Source organism: Sardina pilchardus, chromosome 3 (assembly GCF_963854185.1).
Source record: "Sardina pilchardus chromosome 3, fSarPil1.1, whole genome shotgun sequence".
Lineage (NCBI taxonomy): Eukaryota > Metazoa > Chordata > Actinopteri > Clupeiformes > Clupeidae > Sardina > Sardina pilchardus.
In genome coordinates, this window is record NC_084996.1 from 31,903,451 (window position 1) to 31,919,317 (window position 15,867).

Genomic DNA, 15,867 nt, shown 5'->3' on the forward strand with positions numbered 1-15,867 from the left:
AGCCATACCATTATATACTGTAGGTATGTCATATGTATGTCACTTTTGAGTATGTGCAATGACTTGTCTGCGTGTTTGTTTGCTGGGTGAACTGGACAGTGGATCGTTGTTGTTGTTGTTGTTGTTGTTCTCCCCTCCCCTTATCACCGCCTGAGTTTGGCATCTCTGCATTCCTCGCTGAACAGCCATGGATACGACTGAAGATGAAACTACTGGGCCTTCATCACCTCATGGTGAGGCATTGTTAAAGGTAACAGCACTTTATGATGCATAAGAATATGTTTCCCTACATTGATGTGACCAATACATTAAAATGAAATAGCCCATATTGAGTGACTCAATATACTGTAAACAAAATGATTGATTATATAAGGATCCATTTCACACGCACACACACACAAACACTTTGTAGCCGTTTTTAAGTGTGTTGAAGTTTCCACTGTCCTAAGATTTGTGTATTGTGCAAGTGTGCAAGTGTTGTGCACTGCAGGAGTGAGGAGACTGCAGATGTCATTTAGCTCAGTTTTCGGATTTGTGCTATCTTAGTGCATTCCCATACATTTATTTTGAGGATTTTTTGGCTGTTTTTCCACTCAATTCAATTGAATTTCCAGTTTGGAAAGTCATAAAAGTAAATGATTAAGAATATAAAAACATGTACAGTGTATAGACTGTAAAGAACTTTGGCACAATGTAGGACATGCGTGTGTGTGTGTGTGTGTGTGTGTGTGTGTGTGTGTGTCTCCAAACTTAACTGGGCGTGTACATTCATAACAGGAAAAAAAAACATTTCCGCAGTTCCTTAGGAAGTCCTTTTCCTTTCACTGGCACCAGAGAGCTGCTGCTGCCTTCTTCTAGCCATTCTGTACACATGTCTCTGCAGAGTTAACTACATTTGATATTATTTTACAAAAAGTCAAGTTGTGATCTACTGCCACTGAGTTCCGTTCCCAAGTATGAGATATAGATGGCAGCATCTGATTTGGGGTGAGTCTTTTGAACAGACAGTAGCCCACAAGTTACTGTTGAAATGGAGTGAGTGAAACGTAGACTACAGTACAATGTGTGGAACAGGATGTAACGTTAACAGTCCTATAACTTACCAAGTAATGCTAGTTTTATGCTTATTGTATGTTCATGTTAATATGTATCTTTATTTAAACGTAGAAGGAAGTGTCATGTTTGTGATCAATTTCACAGTAGTGTTGTAAAGGTTAAGCATTTAGGGGGGAATTCTCCCATGCGCGTAAGGGTGCGTAAGGGCGCGTAACTACGCACATTTCACTCTAAGCGAATTCTGTCCTCCACTTAAATCTGTAATTTACATGTATGCGTGATAGAGAGAGTTATGTGTTTTGGGTTTTTAATTGTGTTTCTGTAGATGTTCAGTGTGGATATTGTGTGTTTGAGGGGGATGTGCTGTGTAATGCCGTATTGAATTATAAATACAATATAAGGTTGTTGTTTTTTTTTAAGAAAGAAAACAAGCATTTCATTAATATAATTTATATCCAACCTTCCTATTACAGTATTATTGGAACATTAATTTAAAGCAAAAAACACAGAACGACAGGTTTCAGGCTTTGAGATTACAATCTCAGGGACTGATGAACTGCCCTTCTCACAAGACCATAAGCATTCTGCATTCAAGACCAAGGTGGCGCCCTTAAATGGTGCTTTTCCCCAGATTTTTTCAGAGAGGGTCACCTGCCAAATTTAGCTGAAATTGGGTTCACACGGAATGGCCCAAAAGATCTTAACCCAAAACTATCACCTCTCTCTCCTGCACCCAAAATTCCTTTCTGCCAACCTTGAACCAGGCCTCTGATAAGCATGCAGACCTTTGAGAAACATACAAAACCAGAGCAACCATGGACATGATAAAATGGGTGCTGTTGAAATTACTCTTAGTCAATCACTGGCGTCAAACTCCGCGAAATCTCAGCTAACTGGATGTCATGAGCATGAAGAAAAAGCACCTATCAAAGCTGCTGGGAGGCTATCAGAAAGGAAGGGTCATGTACCAGTGCCCCTCCCCACCTCTGTTAACTCCTTGTCACCACAAAGCCACAACAACATGGATTACACCACTGGAATACTTGCTGAAAGTGACCCCTTGCCACCACAAAGCCACAACAATATGGAATACACTACTGGAATACCTGCCGAAAGTGAAGCAACAACCCCGCCAGGACCTCAGTAGGCATATGGAGACTCTGGACCAGTATTCAACCCCAACTTTGATTTCCCATCACAACCCACACCCAATAACCATCCTACCCTATAAATTCCCCAGGCCACCAAACCCACCTACGGTAATCTCCCACCACCATCCCCACCTCATCATCTCACCAGTCACCACCCAATCAAACTCCCCAGGATCCCCTACATATCCATCACCATCCCCACCCAATCATGTTCCCGGCAAATATGAAGAGACTGCTACCAGTAGCCAGGCAGCTATTTAGCAGCCCAAGACCTTTAGCATCTAAGTGCACTGCACCTTCATGCCCTCCCCCGCATGCAAAAGGATCTCCTAAACAGCAAAACTAGCGCGCCTAAATGTTAGATCTCTTTCAAATCATTCTTAATTAATCATCTTATTGGCACACACAACCTTGATTTTTTACTTTTAACTGAGCCATGGTTAGATGTTAACTTAGACAAGTTCTGCCTGATGTACAGTGACATCAATGTGAGATGCAGTCTGGTGAGCCAAAAATGTATACAGTATGTTGTACACAAATCATCAACCAACAACATTAAGTAATCTGAGAAATCACTCTCTCGGTCTGACGTCTCTTGAATAGGACATTCCATGACCACATTTGTTTGTTGCGTAGTTAAATCTTTTGAGCCTGTCATTGGATGCACAGTACTTTTCACAGACCTCTGATGTGTTAGAAAAAACTCCAAGTCACTAGTAGCAACAGACCAAACCTTTTGAGCCACTTTGCACCACTAGTTAGCACATAACTTTTGTCATTCTTTGCATACTGAGGGTTAACAGTCCACTATAAAGGTATGTCATGGGTCCACTGGTGTCAAAGGGGTAGTTCGGAGTTTTGGACCTCATTTACAGCCAGTGTGACATCAGTGGAGACCGTTTTCAGCGCATTTCATCCAGTCCTTCTAGTCCTTCTAAAAACAGTCTCACCCACTCCACATTCATGATTCATGATCCTGAAGCATTACAGGCTACAGCCCAGTGCAGATTGTTAAATTAAATGATGCAAAACTGTGCTTTTAGATCGCAGCAGGGAAAAATCCACTAAATGTCAAATTGATGTCTATCTCATCTGAATCAGTTGATTTTTGTTTTGTTTGCTCTCTCTCGCTGTAGCTGGGTTGCAGTTCACACTGCAGGCTAATAGGCTAAAAGTTCCTGATGACAATTTATTTTCTTCTGCTCTTGTGAAATGAGCTTACTGATAAAGTATTTCTTAGCTGTTGGGGTGAGGTCTGTTTTGCTATTGATATTGGATTACAGTAAAATAACATCTCAAAACATCAAGCTTTTTGCAATATGTGTCTTGATCTGTCTGCCAGAATTGCTGTTGGTCCTGCTTTTCCTTGTGGTTAAATCTGAAGTCTTTGCAACTGACTGTCCTGACGGTCATATGACCCTCAATCCAAAAGGCCCCTGTATGGGTAAGATATCCTATATACCAATGTATATTCACTTACATGTATGATTGGCTCTATAACATTCCTGCCATTCACTCGAGGTTTGTTTTTGCTTTACTCTCACTTTCTTCTTACTGTGATGGTGATTCTCTGCCCCCTGTGTTTGGTCACAGATATAGATGAGTGTGATGAAGAAGAGGGACCTGAAGCCCTATGTGGTGACCATGCAGAGTGCTTCAACACCAAGGGCAGCTACTACTGTCAGTGTGAACCCGGATTCAAGTCCACTCAGAGAAATGTCAACTTCACTGCTGATCATCCAGAGCTATGCCTAGGTAGGAAGCTACTTTATAACACAAACCCATGGTTTGTCATGTGTTCCATTTCACACAGCCAAGTCTCCATCAGTCACACTAATGGGTCTGAAGGATAATATATTATCATTATATAATAACGTCAATTATACATAAAATCAATAATTGTATATTTTTAAAATGTAAATGTACAAAATAGCAAATTAAAGTGTTTAATCATCTAGCTTTTCCCCTTCATTTCCACTTGTGCTGTCTACCACTGTACTGTAGCATAAAGGGTCCACGTTCATGTTGACTGGGGGCTGACCTGACTTGACCATTGTCCCTCTGCAGATATCAATGAATGTGCAGTGGGACACATAAACTGTGGTCCCCATGCCAAATGCCATAACAATATGGGAGGGTATGCTTGCATATGTACGGATGGATTTAAGACAAGCAGCGGAAAAGAGACATTTCAGCTTGGCCAGGGAGTGACATGTGAAGGTGAGAAAGATATGTAATGCATTATTTGTGATATATTTATATTATTTATTGCATTTATATTTTACGAGTTTTTCTTTTGGTTTGGAAAACAAGAGTAGAGAGCATTTCTATTGGCTTACCATAACCTTTGCTTTGTTCCTGTGTCTATTTATGCATTACCATTAGAGGTAACATTTAGCATGTTAATGTTACCTCTTCTGGACATCTGTGGAAACGTCTTCACCTCCGCCCCCCCCCCCCCCCACCCCCACCCCCCCTGCAGATATTGATGAGTGCACAGAGGAAGACTGTGGTCCGAATGCCACATGTCAAAACAATGAGGGGAGTTATGCGTGCATCTGCAAAGATGGGTTTGCGACAAGCCATGGAAATGACGCATTTTTGGCTGACAAGGGAGTGACATGTCAAGGTGAAATAACTAAATGTGATTAACACATGACTTTAGTAACTACCAGGAGGAGGTAAAAGTAAATATTGATTTCTAATGTGTGCACTTACAGAAAATAATGACTGATACTAGTTTTTCATCAAACTTCACAGATATGGATGAGTGTGTCCTGAACGCCACCATTTGTGGGGGGAACGCAAAATGCCACAACATCCCTGGGAACTTTTATTGTAGCTGTAACCCTGGATTCAGTCTGAACAACAAAACTGGCATTTGTGAAAGTGAGATTAAAAATGCTGCACACTTTGAAACTCAAAGTCTACTGTAAGCTTGTGAAAAATACTGTCCTAGTCCTACTCATTCTACCACTTCATATCTTTTCCAGACATATGCTCTATGGACCGCTCCATCTGTGGAGGAGGTGCATGTCAACAGGGTCCTGGTGGTTATGAATGTCTTTGTGACAAAGGATATACCAATTATGGCCTCAATCAGGAAGCATGCACAGGTGAAAAACAACAATAATACACTCTTCCTTTCCTTCCCTCTTCTTCCGTTCCTTCCGTTTCCTCTCAGCTGTCTGGCACTTGAGTCCTGTCATGATGAGATCGTTTCGAGTATTTGACTTTAACATGGTTCCTGCTCCAAGGGCTATTTCCCTGTGTTGTAACTTAGTTGTGAGAGTCTGTGGATGATGTTGTTGTAAATGTAAATATGAATGTCATATCGACCACATCTCTAGGGGTGCTATGCTATTTGCAATTATAACTAACAGACACATGCTGCAGCAATCTGACATTAACTTTATCAATCAGCATTAAATCACAATAATTTAAATAATTTTTGTACGTTTTCCTGTTAGCATTCAACTGTGACTGGCCCCAGAACGATGTCAATTATGGGCAGGTATGACTGAGTACAATATCTGTTGTTTGAAAATACAAATGGTTTGATCCCTACTGTATGTAGCCTATGTTGCTTATTGCTCATGATGTTCCTGATCATTTCAGACTCTGCCTGAACTGAAGGATTCTCATTCCCTGCTGAACCGGCTGTGTATGAAACTGGCAGGAAATGACACAGCTGGGGCTTCACCTCCAGATGGAGCACTGGATGGGCCTTTGGATGGAAAGACACTGTTAATGGTGATGTCTTATGGTCGCTCTTGACTGTGTTTTTATGACAGAACGCTGTAATGGTGTCATGTCTTACAAGGAGAGATTTCGTTGGACTCCCTTTATGTCTGACTGGTTTAACCCTCCTGTTCCCTCATATTTTCCTCTCTTTCTTCTTTGTTCTCTCTCTCCTCTTCACTCACTCTGACTATTTTTCTTTCCAACCTTCAGAAGTTTCTGTCACCAATAGACGGCCTGCTGTCAAAAGGACCCCTCGGTGGCGATCAAGTGGCCGTGGTGTTGCATTTAATTGAGAGAGCACTGAGAGTCCTCGGCCCTCTGCTAAACCAAGGGTCAACTACCCCAACGCATATGGCCAGGAGACAACAGGATGGAAGGGAGCTGTTACCGGTAAAGCCTTATGGTAGCTTTCGAATAGCCATACCATAATCTCCTGTGTATTTGTCGAATTTTATATAAGCCACAGGGCAGTGTTTTCTGCAAGTTAAAAGAAACAAAACTGCATTTATATCATATTAAATGTCCATGTGTAAATAACCTCATACAGTAGCTGAAGAAATTTATCAAAATCAATGTGTAAGCCGTGGTCAATAGTTGGGAAATGACTGTAGCTGCACAGTGTCATATACTGCGCTAGACAGGAGTACTGTATGTGTAGTGAGTTACCACTCCTTCTCCATCACCTTACCACCTGTCTCTCAGTGCTTCTCTCGCTCTGTTTTTCTCTGCCTTTCTCAACTCACTCTTAACTAAGGTGACCAGATGTCCGATACCAAAACCGGGGAAATAATCCCAAAAATGGGGAAAAGTTTGACTATCAATCTAATTAAAATACATACAAGCTTTATCTTAAAAAAACGGGGACATAGGCAGTTTTTCTGTATTTTCCCGGGGACAGGCAACCAAAAATGGGGACTGTCCCCTGAAACCGGGGACGTCTGGTCACCCTACTCTTAAAAAATGTTGTGTGTCCTTCTTACAGAAATTCCTGTCAATAATAGATGGTCTGTTGTCCAAAGGACCCCTTAGTGACAGCAAGCAAGTCACCATATTGTTGTCCTCTGTTGAGAGTGCACTGAAACTAGTTGGACCACTTTTTAACGACCGCCAAACCAACTTTTCTACCAGATGTGTTGGTAAGCCCCATTTCTATCACACACTAGTCTTCTAACACATTTTACAACAGGAAGTTCTAAATACTGTGTGGTTAACCTATCATTTCTATCTTTACTATTGCTGCTTATGTGCCGAATGACTAACCTACACATTGCTAATTTAGTTGAACCCTCGAGCATTTCAATAGAACTGTTACAGATGTTTCTCACACACTTTGCCAAGTATCTTCTACAATGGGCCCTGGATAACACGGCTAGCTGACAATGTGCTAAGAAACTTACTAGTGATCAGTTATTTTAGCAGACCTCAAGCACAAAACCTATTCAATTTCTCTCTGAGCAGTTGCTGATATCTGTGACACCTGTGGTTGTAGGCCTACTTGTTGCATTTTGAAATTATGACCCTACGTCACAGGAACTGAACCTTTTGTGCTTTTAGTGCCTATAGAGGAGCCAGGCAAGAAAACTAGGGTAAGCTGTGTTTGTAAGCCTTGTGTCAGAACATAGGGCTCTGTGTGTGCTTTCAGAGGTGGAACTGCGGGTGGAGAGGGGAGCTGTGGCACCCAGCGGGCCTGTCCGCTTGTTTTCCGGGAACGCCCAACTGGACACACACTGGGAGACAGCGACAGGAGCTGAATTCCCTGGTACACACACATGCTGATGTGCAGGACTGCGTACCTTCTATGCAGGAGTGACCTTTCCCACACAGGAAATGGTCATAGACAACCAAGATAAATATTTATTCCCTTCCATCTGTGTGTGTGTCTCTTTTGCTGAACAGGAGTCACAACTGTTGCCTTGCTGACCTATAAGAACTTGGAGAAGTCGACTAATAACTCTTTTGCTGTGACTCCTGATGACGCGAACACAAAGTTCCAGATGAACTCAAAAGTCGTCACGGCAACAGTTAGCAATTCCAACACAACACAGCTGACGAAGAATATCACCCTCTCTTTCTCCCATCTCAGCGTATGTAGGACACCTACCCATTCATTTTATGCAAATGCAAATACCATATAAGTGAAAAATGCAGATGATAAATACAATACTGTATATTCAATGCTGATATATAATGTTTTGTCGTAACATTTAAGAATAATCGCTCCTTCAGACACTTAGGTTTGAATATTTTTCACTACACAGTATCCTATAATATATAAGCACAATATATATTAATATACTGTACAATATATGCAACTGAATCAGCTCTTTTTTTATTGCAGGCAAAGCAAGAACAACACAAATGTGTTTACTGGGACCACGGACGCAACGCGTGGTCTGATCGCGGGTGTGCGGTGGTGACGACCAACGCGAGCCACACAGTGTGCTCCTGCAACCACCTCAGCAGCTTCGCCGTGCTCATGGCTCTCTACGAGGTCGAGGTATACGACAATTCACTATGACGTCAAACGTTCTTCCAGGTGGCAAAAGAGAAGCGTTCTCAATATTAAACAACCCATCCATATCGTTTAACCAGGCCCTGCAAGTGAGAAAACAGAGTAAATGGCTTGAGTGAATGAAATCACGTATACACCTCAGAGTTCACTTGGTCCTTCCTTTTTTACAACCCCAAAACAGGATGCATTCACATTCAAAAAAAAAAATGTGAAAATGTTCGCAGCATGAATGTCACCACCAGTGCTACAAGAGCTAACATTAATCAGATATTCAAGCAGACATTTCACTAAGCCCTCCATATGTGATATGCAATTAAGTTATGTTTGGACCTTATGAATGAATGCTCTCTCTCTCTCCTTCTCTCTCTCTCTCCTTCTCTTTCTCTCTCTCCTTCTCTCTGCCTCCTTGTGTGGTGTGTGTCTGTGTGTGTGTGTGTGTGTGTGTGTGTGTGTGTGTGTGTGTGTGACAGGACACTTTTGAGCTGCTCCTGATGACCTGGGTGGGGCTGTCTCTGTCCTTGGTGTGCCTCCTGGCCTGCGTCCTCACCTTCGCCTTCTGCCGCTCCATCCAGAGCACGCGCAACACCATCCACCTGCACCTCAGCCTCAGCCTCTTCGTCGCCAGCCTCATCTTCCTCGTGGGCATCTCCCGCACCGAAAACCAGGTGAGTGAACCCTCAGTGAAGTAGAGAGAGAGAGAGAGAGAGAGAGAGAGAGAGAGAGACTGTAGCTAGTAAAGGTGAGCTTGAGTATGGTGAACCTGCAATGGAGAGAGGGGAGAGAGAGAGAGAGAGAGATAGGGAAAGAGAGAGGGGAGATTATTTATGGTTCCTGACCATTTATTGCCATTGTCTTGATAGCAGCAATAGGCAACGCAAACATGCTCACATACACAAGCACACATACACACACACACGAACAATCACACAGATACTAGCACACACACCCACCCACACACATACGAATATGAACTCTCACACACATATGGTGCACAGTGGCCCCTCCCCTCTCTGAATGTGCGGTGTGTGTGTGTGTGTGTGTGTGTGTGTGTGTGAGACAGACGGGCTGTGCCGTGGTGGCGGGGCTGCTGCACTTCTTCTACCTGTCCGTCTTCTGCTGGATGTGCCTGGAGGGCGTGCAGCTGTTCCGCATGGTGGTGCTGGTCTTCCACACCACGCTGCGGACCCGCTACTTGATGGCGGCCGGCTACGGAGTGCCCGCGCTCATAGTGGCCATCTCGGCGATGGTCTACGCCAAAGGATACGGTTCCAAGCGCCTGTGAGTCGCCCCGCAGCAGCTTCTGGAAAGCTCATGAGATGATTTGATCTTTCTGCTGCTTTCTGTTACTGAGGTAGTGACTTGATTTGGTCCCTCTACCTCTCTCTCTCTCTGTGTGTGTGTGTGTGTGTGTGTGTGTGTGTACCCTCAGGTGCTGGTTTGATGTGACAAAAGACAACTTCATCTGGAGTTTCCTTGGCCCTGTCTGTGTCATCATTACTGTGAGTAGAGTAAAGTTTCGTCACTGACGAAGTCCAGTCTCAATAGTACATATACTGTATAAAAGTACATATGGTTTCAAAGTTCATAATCCAGCAAAAATTGGAATCTTAACGTCACTTTATAGTCTGCATCGCAATGTTATCGCTCCTGCTCCACCTCTTCCTCCTCCTCCTCCTCCTCTCCTCCTCCTCTTCCTCCTCCTATCCTCCTCTGCCTTTCTCCTCCAGGCCAACGTCTTCTTCTTCCTGTTGACAGTCTACAAGCTGGCTGAGAAGTTCGCCAGTCTCAATCCTGATTTTAACACATTGCGTAAAATCAAGTAAGTTCCTGTCCAGAATCGACTCAAGAACAGCTCAGGTTTTGATCGGGCTCTGGATCTACACATGGACTGAATCACTTCAGACACTTTGAGAACTTGGAGAATTTCCATACAGAGGTTCTGGTATTACAGTTTTTCACAATTGCTAGAACACCTTTTTCAGAACTCTTTACCTTTTTCTCAAAACTGTGAACACAAAACTCATTTCTCAAACTACATTCTCGAAACCCTTCAATCTTGTTGCAAAACTGAACAATCACCTCAAAACACTTTTAACTTTGCTCAAAACTAACTAATGGTCTCAAATCATTGAACACATCAGGCAAAATTACACTCCTGCAGAGCAGTGATAAGACAATACACCAAACAATGGAAGACACAGTTTTCAGGGCAGGGTTTATGGCTCCTGGAGGAATTGTATTCAATCTAATTTGAAAAATAAAATATCACAATGAAAATAAAGAATAAGTACTTATAAAACTCTCTACTCATATCCTCTAGCCTATATGAAGATATAAATCAATAGTTTTGTAAGTGAACAGAAAGACAGGCCAATACTGTACTGAATATGATTTGTACTGTGATGCCACAGACTCTGATAGTACTGTAAGTATGCAATACTGTAATATTGTATTGTGCCTAAATTTAGACTTACTTGGACATACTGATAAATCAGCTCTTTCACTCTCTCAGAGTTGAGCTCAAAGGGTAGTAAGTGTGTAACAGTGGATGTTCAGTGATTACTGTACTGTATGATAATGGACATGTACGCTATTTCTCTTCTGTAGTCTGAATCTTTGGATTATTGACGCCACAGAGAAACCACTGATGTTGGGTTGGACCATGAAGTCCTGCTTCTCTCATTGGCATTCCATGAACCACAACATGGTCAATGATTGTTGCCCAAATATCATAATTTACAGTATTGCAACTCTTGGGACTCTCTGTCTTTCTCTTCATCCTCTTCCTCCTACCTGCACCCTCCTCTTCCTTGTACCCCACTTCTACTGTAACACACACTTGTTGTCCCCTGCGTCTCTGTCAACTCTGAACTGACTTATATTGGTTGTCAGATCATTAGACAGAAGTGTTATCAATTTTGAGTGGTAGTGTTCCAATGGAGACAACTGTGCACTAATTGTGTTCAACTTCTGCGTTGTTTGGTTATCAATATAATTAAGAAGTGCATCCGAATGCACAATGTGTTCACAGTTTTGCAAAAAGGGTAAATGAGTTTGGTAAAATGGGTGAAGTGGGTGAAAGTAGTCTATGGTTTTGCCAAAAAAGGGAATAATTCAATAAATGTGTTCAGGCATTTGAGAATTTGATTCAGAGAATGGGGTTTAGTGTTTGAGCAACTGTGAAAAACTGTAGTAAAAAAAAGGGGCATCCACTCAGGATTGGGGTAGGAATGGTACAAGTGTGCCAATATCTCTTTGTCTCCCCCTACAGGACATTTACAGTCACTGCAGTAGCTCAGCTTGTTGTGCTGGGCCTCATGTGGGTCTTTGGCTGCCTCCAGTTTAACAACTCCACCATGGCCATGTCGCACCTCTTCACCTTGTTCAACTGCCTGCAAGGCGTGCTGATGTTTTGTATGCACTGCCTGCTCAACAAGCAGGTAAGGGCCTCTTCACTGTGCAGAGCACACAGATCAGCCAATTCTTTTCTACTGTGTCACGCCGTGACAGTGTGTCAGTGTGTCACGCCGCGCTGTCTCGTCTTGTTCACCCTTAACAGGTGAGAGAGGAGTACGGCAAGTTCCTGTCCTGCATCTGTGCTCTGCACAAGACCAAGCATTCAGACTTCAGCTCAAACCAGTCCAAGTCTCAGGTATTCAGCCCATCACTATAATCATTCATCTTCATGTTGAGGGTATTGTTTTTTTTTCTCTAATAATAATAATAATAATAATAATAAATTACATTTATAGAGCGCCTTTCAAGATACTCAAGGTCGCTTAACAAGAGTAGGAGTGGGGAGGGTGGGAGGGGGTGGGGGGCTAAGAGGGGTAGGTCAGAGAGAAGAGGTGTGTTTTCAGGTGCTTTTTGAACATTGACAGGGAGGTGGCAGAACGGATGGGAGATGGTAGGTTGTTCCATAGGGTAGGGGCAGTTACGCAGAAGGCCCTATCACCAAAGGTCTTTAGTTTGGTGCGGGGAATGGTGAGTAGATCCTTGCCTGTGGAGCGCAGGGACCGTGATTGGGAGTAGGGGTGGAGGAGATCAGTAATGTACTTGGGTGCCAGTGAGTGTAGTGATTTGTACGTGAGGAGGAGGATTTTGTATGTGATGCGTGCTTTGACAGGGAGCCAGTGGAGTTTCTTGAGTATGGGGGTGATGTGCTGCCAGGGCTTGGTGTGAGTTAGCACCCTGGCAGCTGAGTTCTGGACATACTGCAATCTGTCCAGGGCCTTACTAGGCAGCCCAGACAGAACACCATTACAGTAGTCCAGGCGGGAGGTGATGAATGAGTGGATGAGAGTCTCAGTAACTGAGTCGGATAGTGATGGCCGGAGTCTTGAGATGTTGCGCAGGTGGAAGAAGGCAGATTTGGTGATGTTCTTGATGTGAGACCGGAATGAGAGGGTGGGGTCGATGATAACACCCAGATTCCGCGCCTCTGGTGATAGGGAGGTGGAACAGCCATCTATGACCAGGGCAAGATCTCCAACCTTCTTAACCCTCTAACCGCCCAAGGCGCCGTACGGCGACAAGCAACATCACTGATTAAAACAGACGGTAGATCCGAGTAGGGTGACAAATCGCCTTTGTACTCTCCACCACTAGTTGGCAGACATCCAGAGCTTCGATTCAAGCCCAAATTCGAGTAAAAAAGTTTTCAGGAAGTGCCTGTATTACTCGCGAGAAACAAAAAAAAAAGACGCATTTCCTGTTTATAACGCGGAAGTGAAATGCGCGATCGCTATGCACAAATTGAAGCAGAAAAACGGCAAATGTTAAAAAACAAAGTCGTGTGTTATGAAGTATTGGGTCTGCCATTCACCTACTCTGATTCTGAAGGAGAATATCTGCCTTTTGGAGATTATGATCGGTCGTTCATTGGCAGTGACAGTCAAGATGCGTCTGTGAATGGAGGTGGGTCTTTGCGTGTGTACGTCAATGTTTACCTGCAGCAATGTTGACCAAAGGGTTCAACCAAGCATGGTGTGCTTGGTGCCAGTGATAGTCATGATGATAGTGTCTGTAATTGTCATGGTGCAGACAGCAGGTCTAGTAAAAATAGGGCTCTGAAGAACTACAAAGTCATCCGCGATAGGAACTGATTTGACCAGGCTACTGTATTATATAGTAACATAGGGATTGTGGTAATACTAATAGTTTACTATTGTTGGTTTACATGTGGCTGTGGTCCTGTTTGTTTGTTATGTTGGAGAAATTACAAAAATCAAAGTAAAACTGCTCAAATGTGTTCAACAATCAGTATTTACTGAAATGTGCATAATTTGACGCTATTGCCATCCTGTGACGTCACAATATGCAAATTAGATGAGTACATTTACTCCCTTTATAAACTTTAGTTCATACTCAATGATTTTCACATTTACAGTAGGACTTTATCTCTGACCACTTTCAAGCCATGGCCTTTTGAATTTTTAATGCAAAAATCCAAAAAAACCCGGGCGGTTAGAGGGTTAAGCAGTGGTGCTGGAGCCACCACCATGAGCTCTGTTTTGCTGCTGTTTAGTTTTAGGAGGTTAGAGGTCATCCAGTTTTTAATTTCCTGCAGGCAGTTGTTGAGTTGCAGGGGTGGAAGCTGGGAAGAGGGTTTTGTGCTGATGTACAACTGGGTGTCGTCCGCATAGCAGTGAAAGCTGAGTCCATGTTGACGGATTATCAGTCCAAGGGGGAGCATGTAGATGGTGAAGAGAATTGGGCCGAGGACAGACCCCTGGGGGACACCGTGGTTAACTGCTGCTGTGATGGACTTGAAGCCTTTTAGCGTGATGAATTGTTTCCTATTTGAGAGGTAGGACTGAAACCATGCGAGAGCTGTACCAGTGAGGCCGATGTGTTCAGAGAGACGGGAGAGGAGGATGGTGTGGGAGACCGTGTCAAAGGCTGCAGAGAGGTCCAGAAGGACAAGGATGGTGACGAGGCCATTATCTGCAGCCATCAGAAGGTCATTGGTGATCTTGATGAGTGCTGTCTCTGTGCTATGATGGGGTCGGAAACCAGATTGGAGTGGTTCAAAGAGCTCATGGTGGGACATGTGGTGTTGGAGCTGGGCAGCCACTGCTTTCTCCAGGATCTTACTCAAGAATGGAAGGTTGGAGATCGGGCGGTCTCTCTAAGAGATCTATGCGTTCTCTAAATATGTAAGCTCATATATCATTACAGTACTAGATGTTCTTACTGAAATAGCTTTTTGCAAGATGTTCTTACTGATATAGCTTTTGGTGTGAGGATATGTTAAGTGCTCTTTTGTGGAAATGGTGTCGTAAGAGGATGTGGTGGGGCTCTTCCTGTTAATGATATTTGGTGTGACCCACAGCTGTCCAAGAGCGCCCAGAACACCGGAGAGTCTCAGATCTGACAGCGCTACACGGTCACCAGTCCACTGGATTTATTTGCACTCAGGCAAAGCAGCTGTATCACAAGTCTGTGCTAAAGGACAATGCATGCCTTTTTAAAATGCACTTTTTTCCTTCTGTGAGGTGTCATTCAATACAAATGTATTGTTGTATTATTTTCATATCGCTATTAGTGCCTTGATCATCTGTTCAGGGTTAAGTTTTTAGAGTAGGAGGGTGGCCAAAAATGTCTCCTGCTAAGCCAAAGACAAAGGCAAAGCCATAGGTTCATCTCAAAGTCATTCTTTTGTATTTATATCTTTTTAGAGCTATTTATTGTTTTGCTGTGCATGTGTGAATCTATGTGTGTGCGGGAGGAAGCCGGGGTATCTGGTAATGTCATGTAACAACTAGATGTACCGCAAAGCGATACACAATATGACCGCCGCTCAGTCCTGCACATTCTCTCCGCAAATATCAATCACGCTTTTGTTTCCATCGCCTACTCCATCCTTTACTGCAACTTTTATGTATGTAAATGAGTGTGTGCATGTGTGCGCTTGCTTTTGTGTATGAGTGCACACACACGCAGGCACACTCACACACACGCGCGCGCGTGCACATACACATACACAGGCACACATACACAACTGTGCATCTGTGTGTGTGTGTGTGTGTGTGTGTGTGTGTGTAAGGGTGTTTGTGCATGTGTTTGTGTAATTTTTTATGTACATGTGTGTATGTGCTGGTGCGTGTGTGTGTAGGTATGTCTCTGTGTGTGTGTATTTGTGTGTGTGTATTTATGTGTGTGTGTGTGTGTGTTCCTGCATGTTTGTATGTTTGTTACACCCAGAGCAACCATTCTCTTTTAAAACATATATATTTGGAAACTAGTTGATTAAAGTTTTCTAATGGTGTCACTTATATGGTTCTAGGACAAAAACTAGCAGAGATTGAGATGTGTGTTTGGAACAGCTTTTCAAATCCTCCAGGGGGGGATATTATTTTATAGCCCCCCATGGATGAAATTCCACAAAACTTGGCATACTCC

General features: G+C 43.3%; 1 protein-coding gene across 1 annotated transcript; it reads left to right on the forward strand.

The window, feature by feature from the left end:
* The first annotated feature begins 852 nt into the window (after positions 1-852).
* LOC134075978 (adhesion G protein-coupled receptor E3-like) lies at positions 853-15,330 on the forward strand. Its single transcript, XM_062531002.1, has 21 exons — positions 853-987; positions 3,550-3,651; positions 3,801-3,962; positions 4,275-4,427; positions 4,690-4,836; positions 4,968-5,096; positions 5,201-5,323; positions 5,678-5,721; positions 5,826-5,960; positions 6,162-6,341; positions 6,934-7,087; positions 7,594-7,710; positions 7,848-8,035; positions 8,290-8,448; positions 8,934-9,128; positions 9,524-9,741; positions 9,893-9,962; positions 10,191-10,282; positions 11,735-11,903; positions 12,023-12,115; positions 14,798-15,330. Exons 1-21 carry the CDS (start codon positions 957-959, stop codon positions 14,837-14,839), a joined length of 2,703 nt encoding a protein of 900 aa, XP_062386986.1. The 5' UTR covers positions 853-956; the 3' UTR covers positions 14,840-15,330.
* Positions 15,331-15,867: the final 537 nt, after the last annotated feature.

Coding starts and splice junctions, on each gene's coding strand:
- LOC134075978 (XM_062531002.1), top strand. CDS start 957: ATGAGATATAGATGGCAGCATCTGATTTGGG. Junction 5,722..5,825: donor ACGATGTCAATTATGGGCAG/GTATGACTGAGT, acceptor TGATCATTTCAG/ACTCTGCCTGAACTGAAGGA. Junction 9,129..9,523: donor TCTCCCGCACCGAAAACCAG/GTGAGTGAACCC, acceptor TGTGTGAGACAG/ACGGGCTGTGCCGTGGTGGC.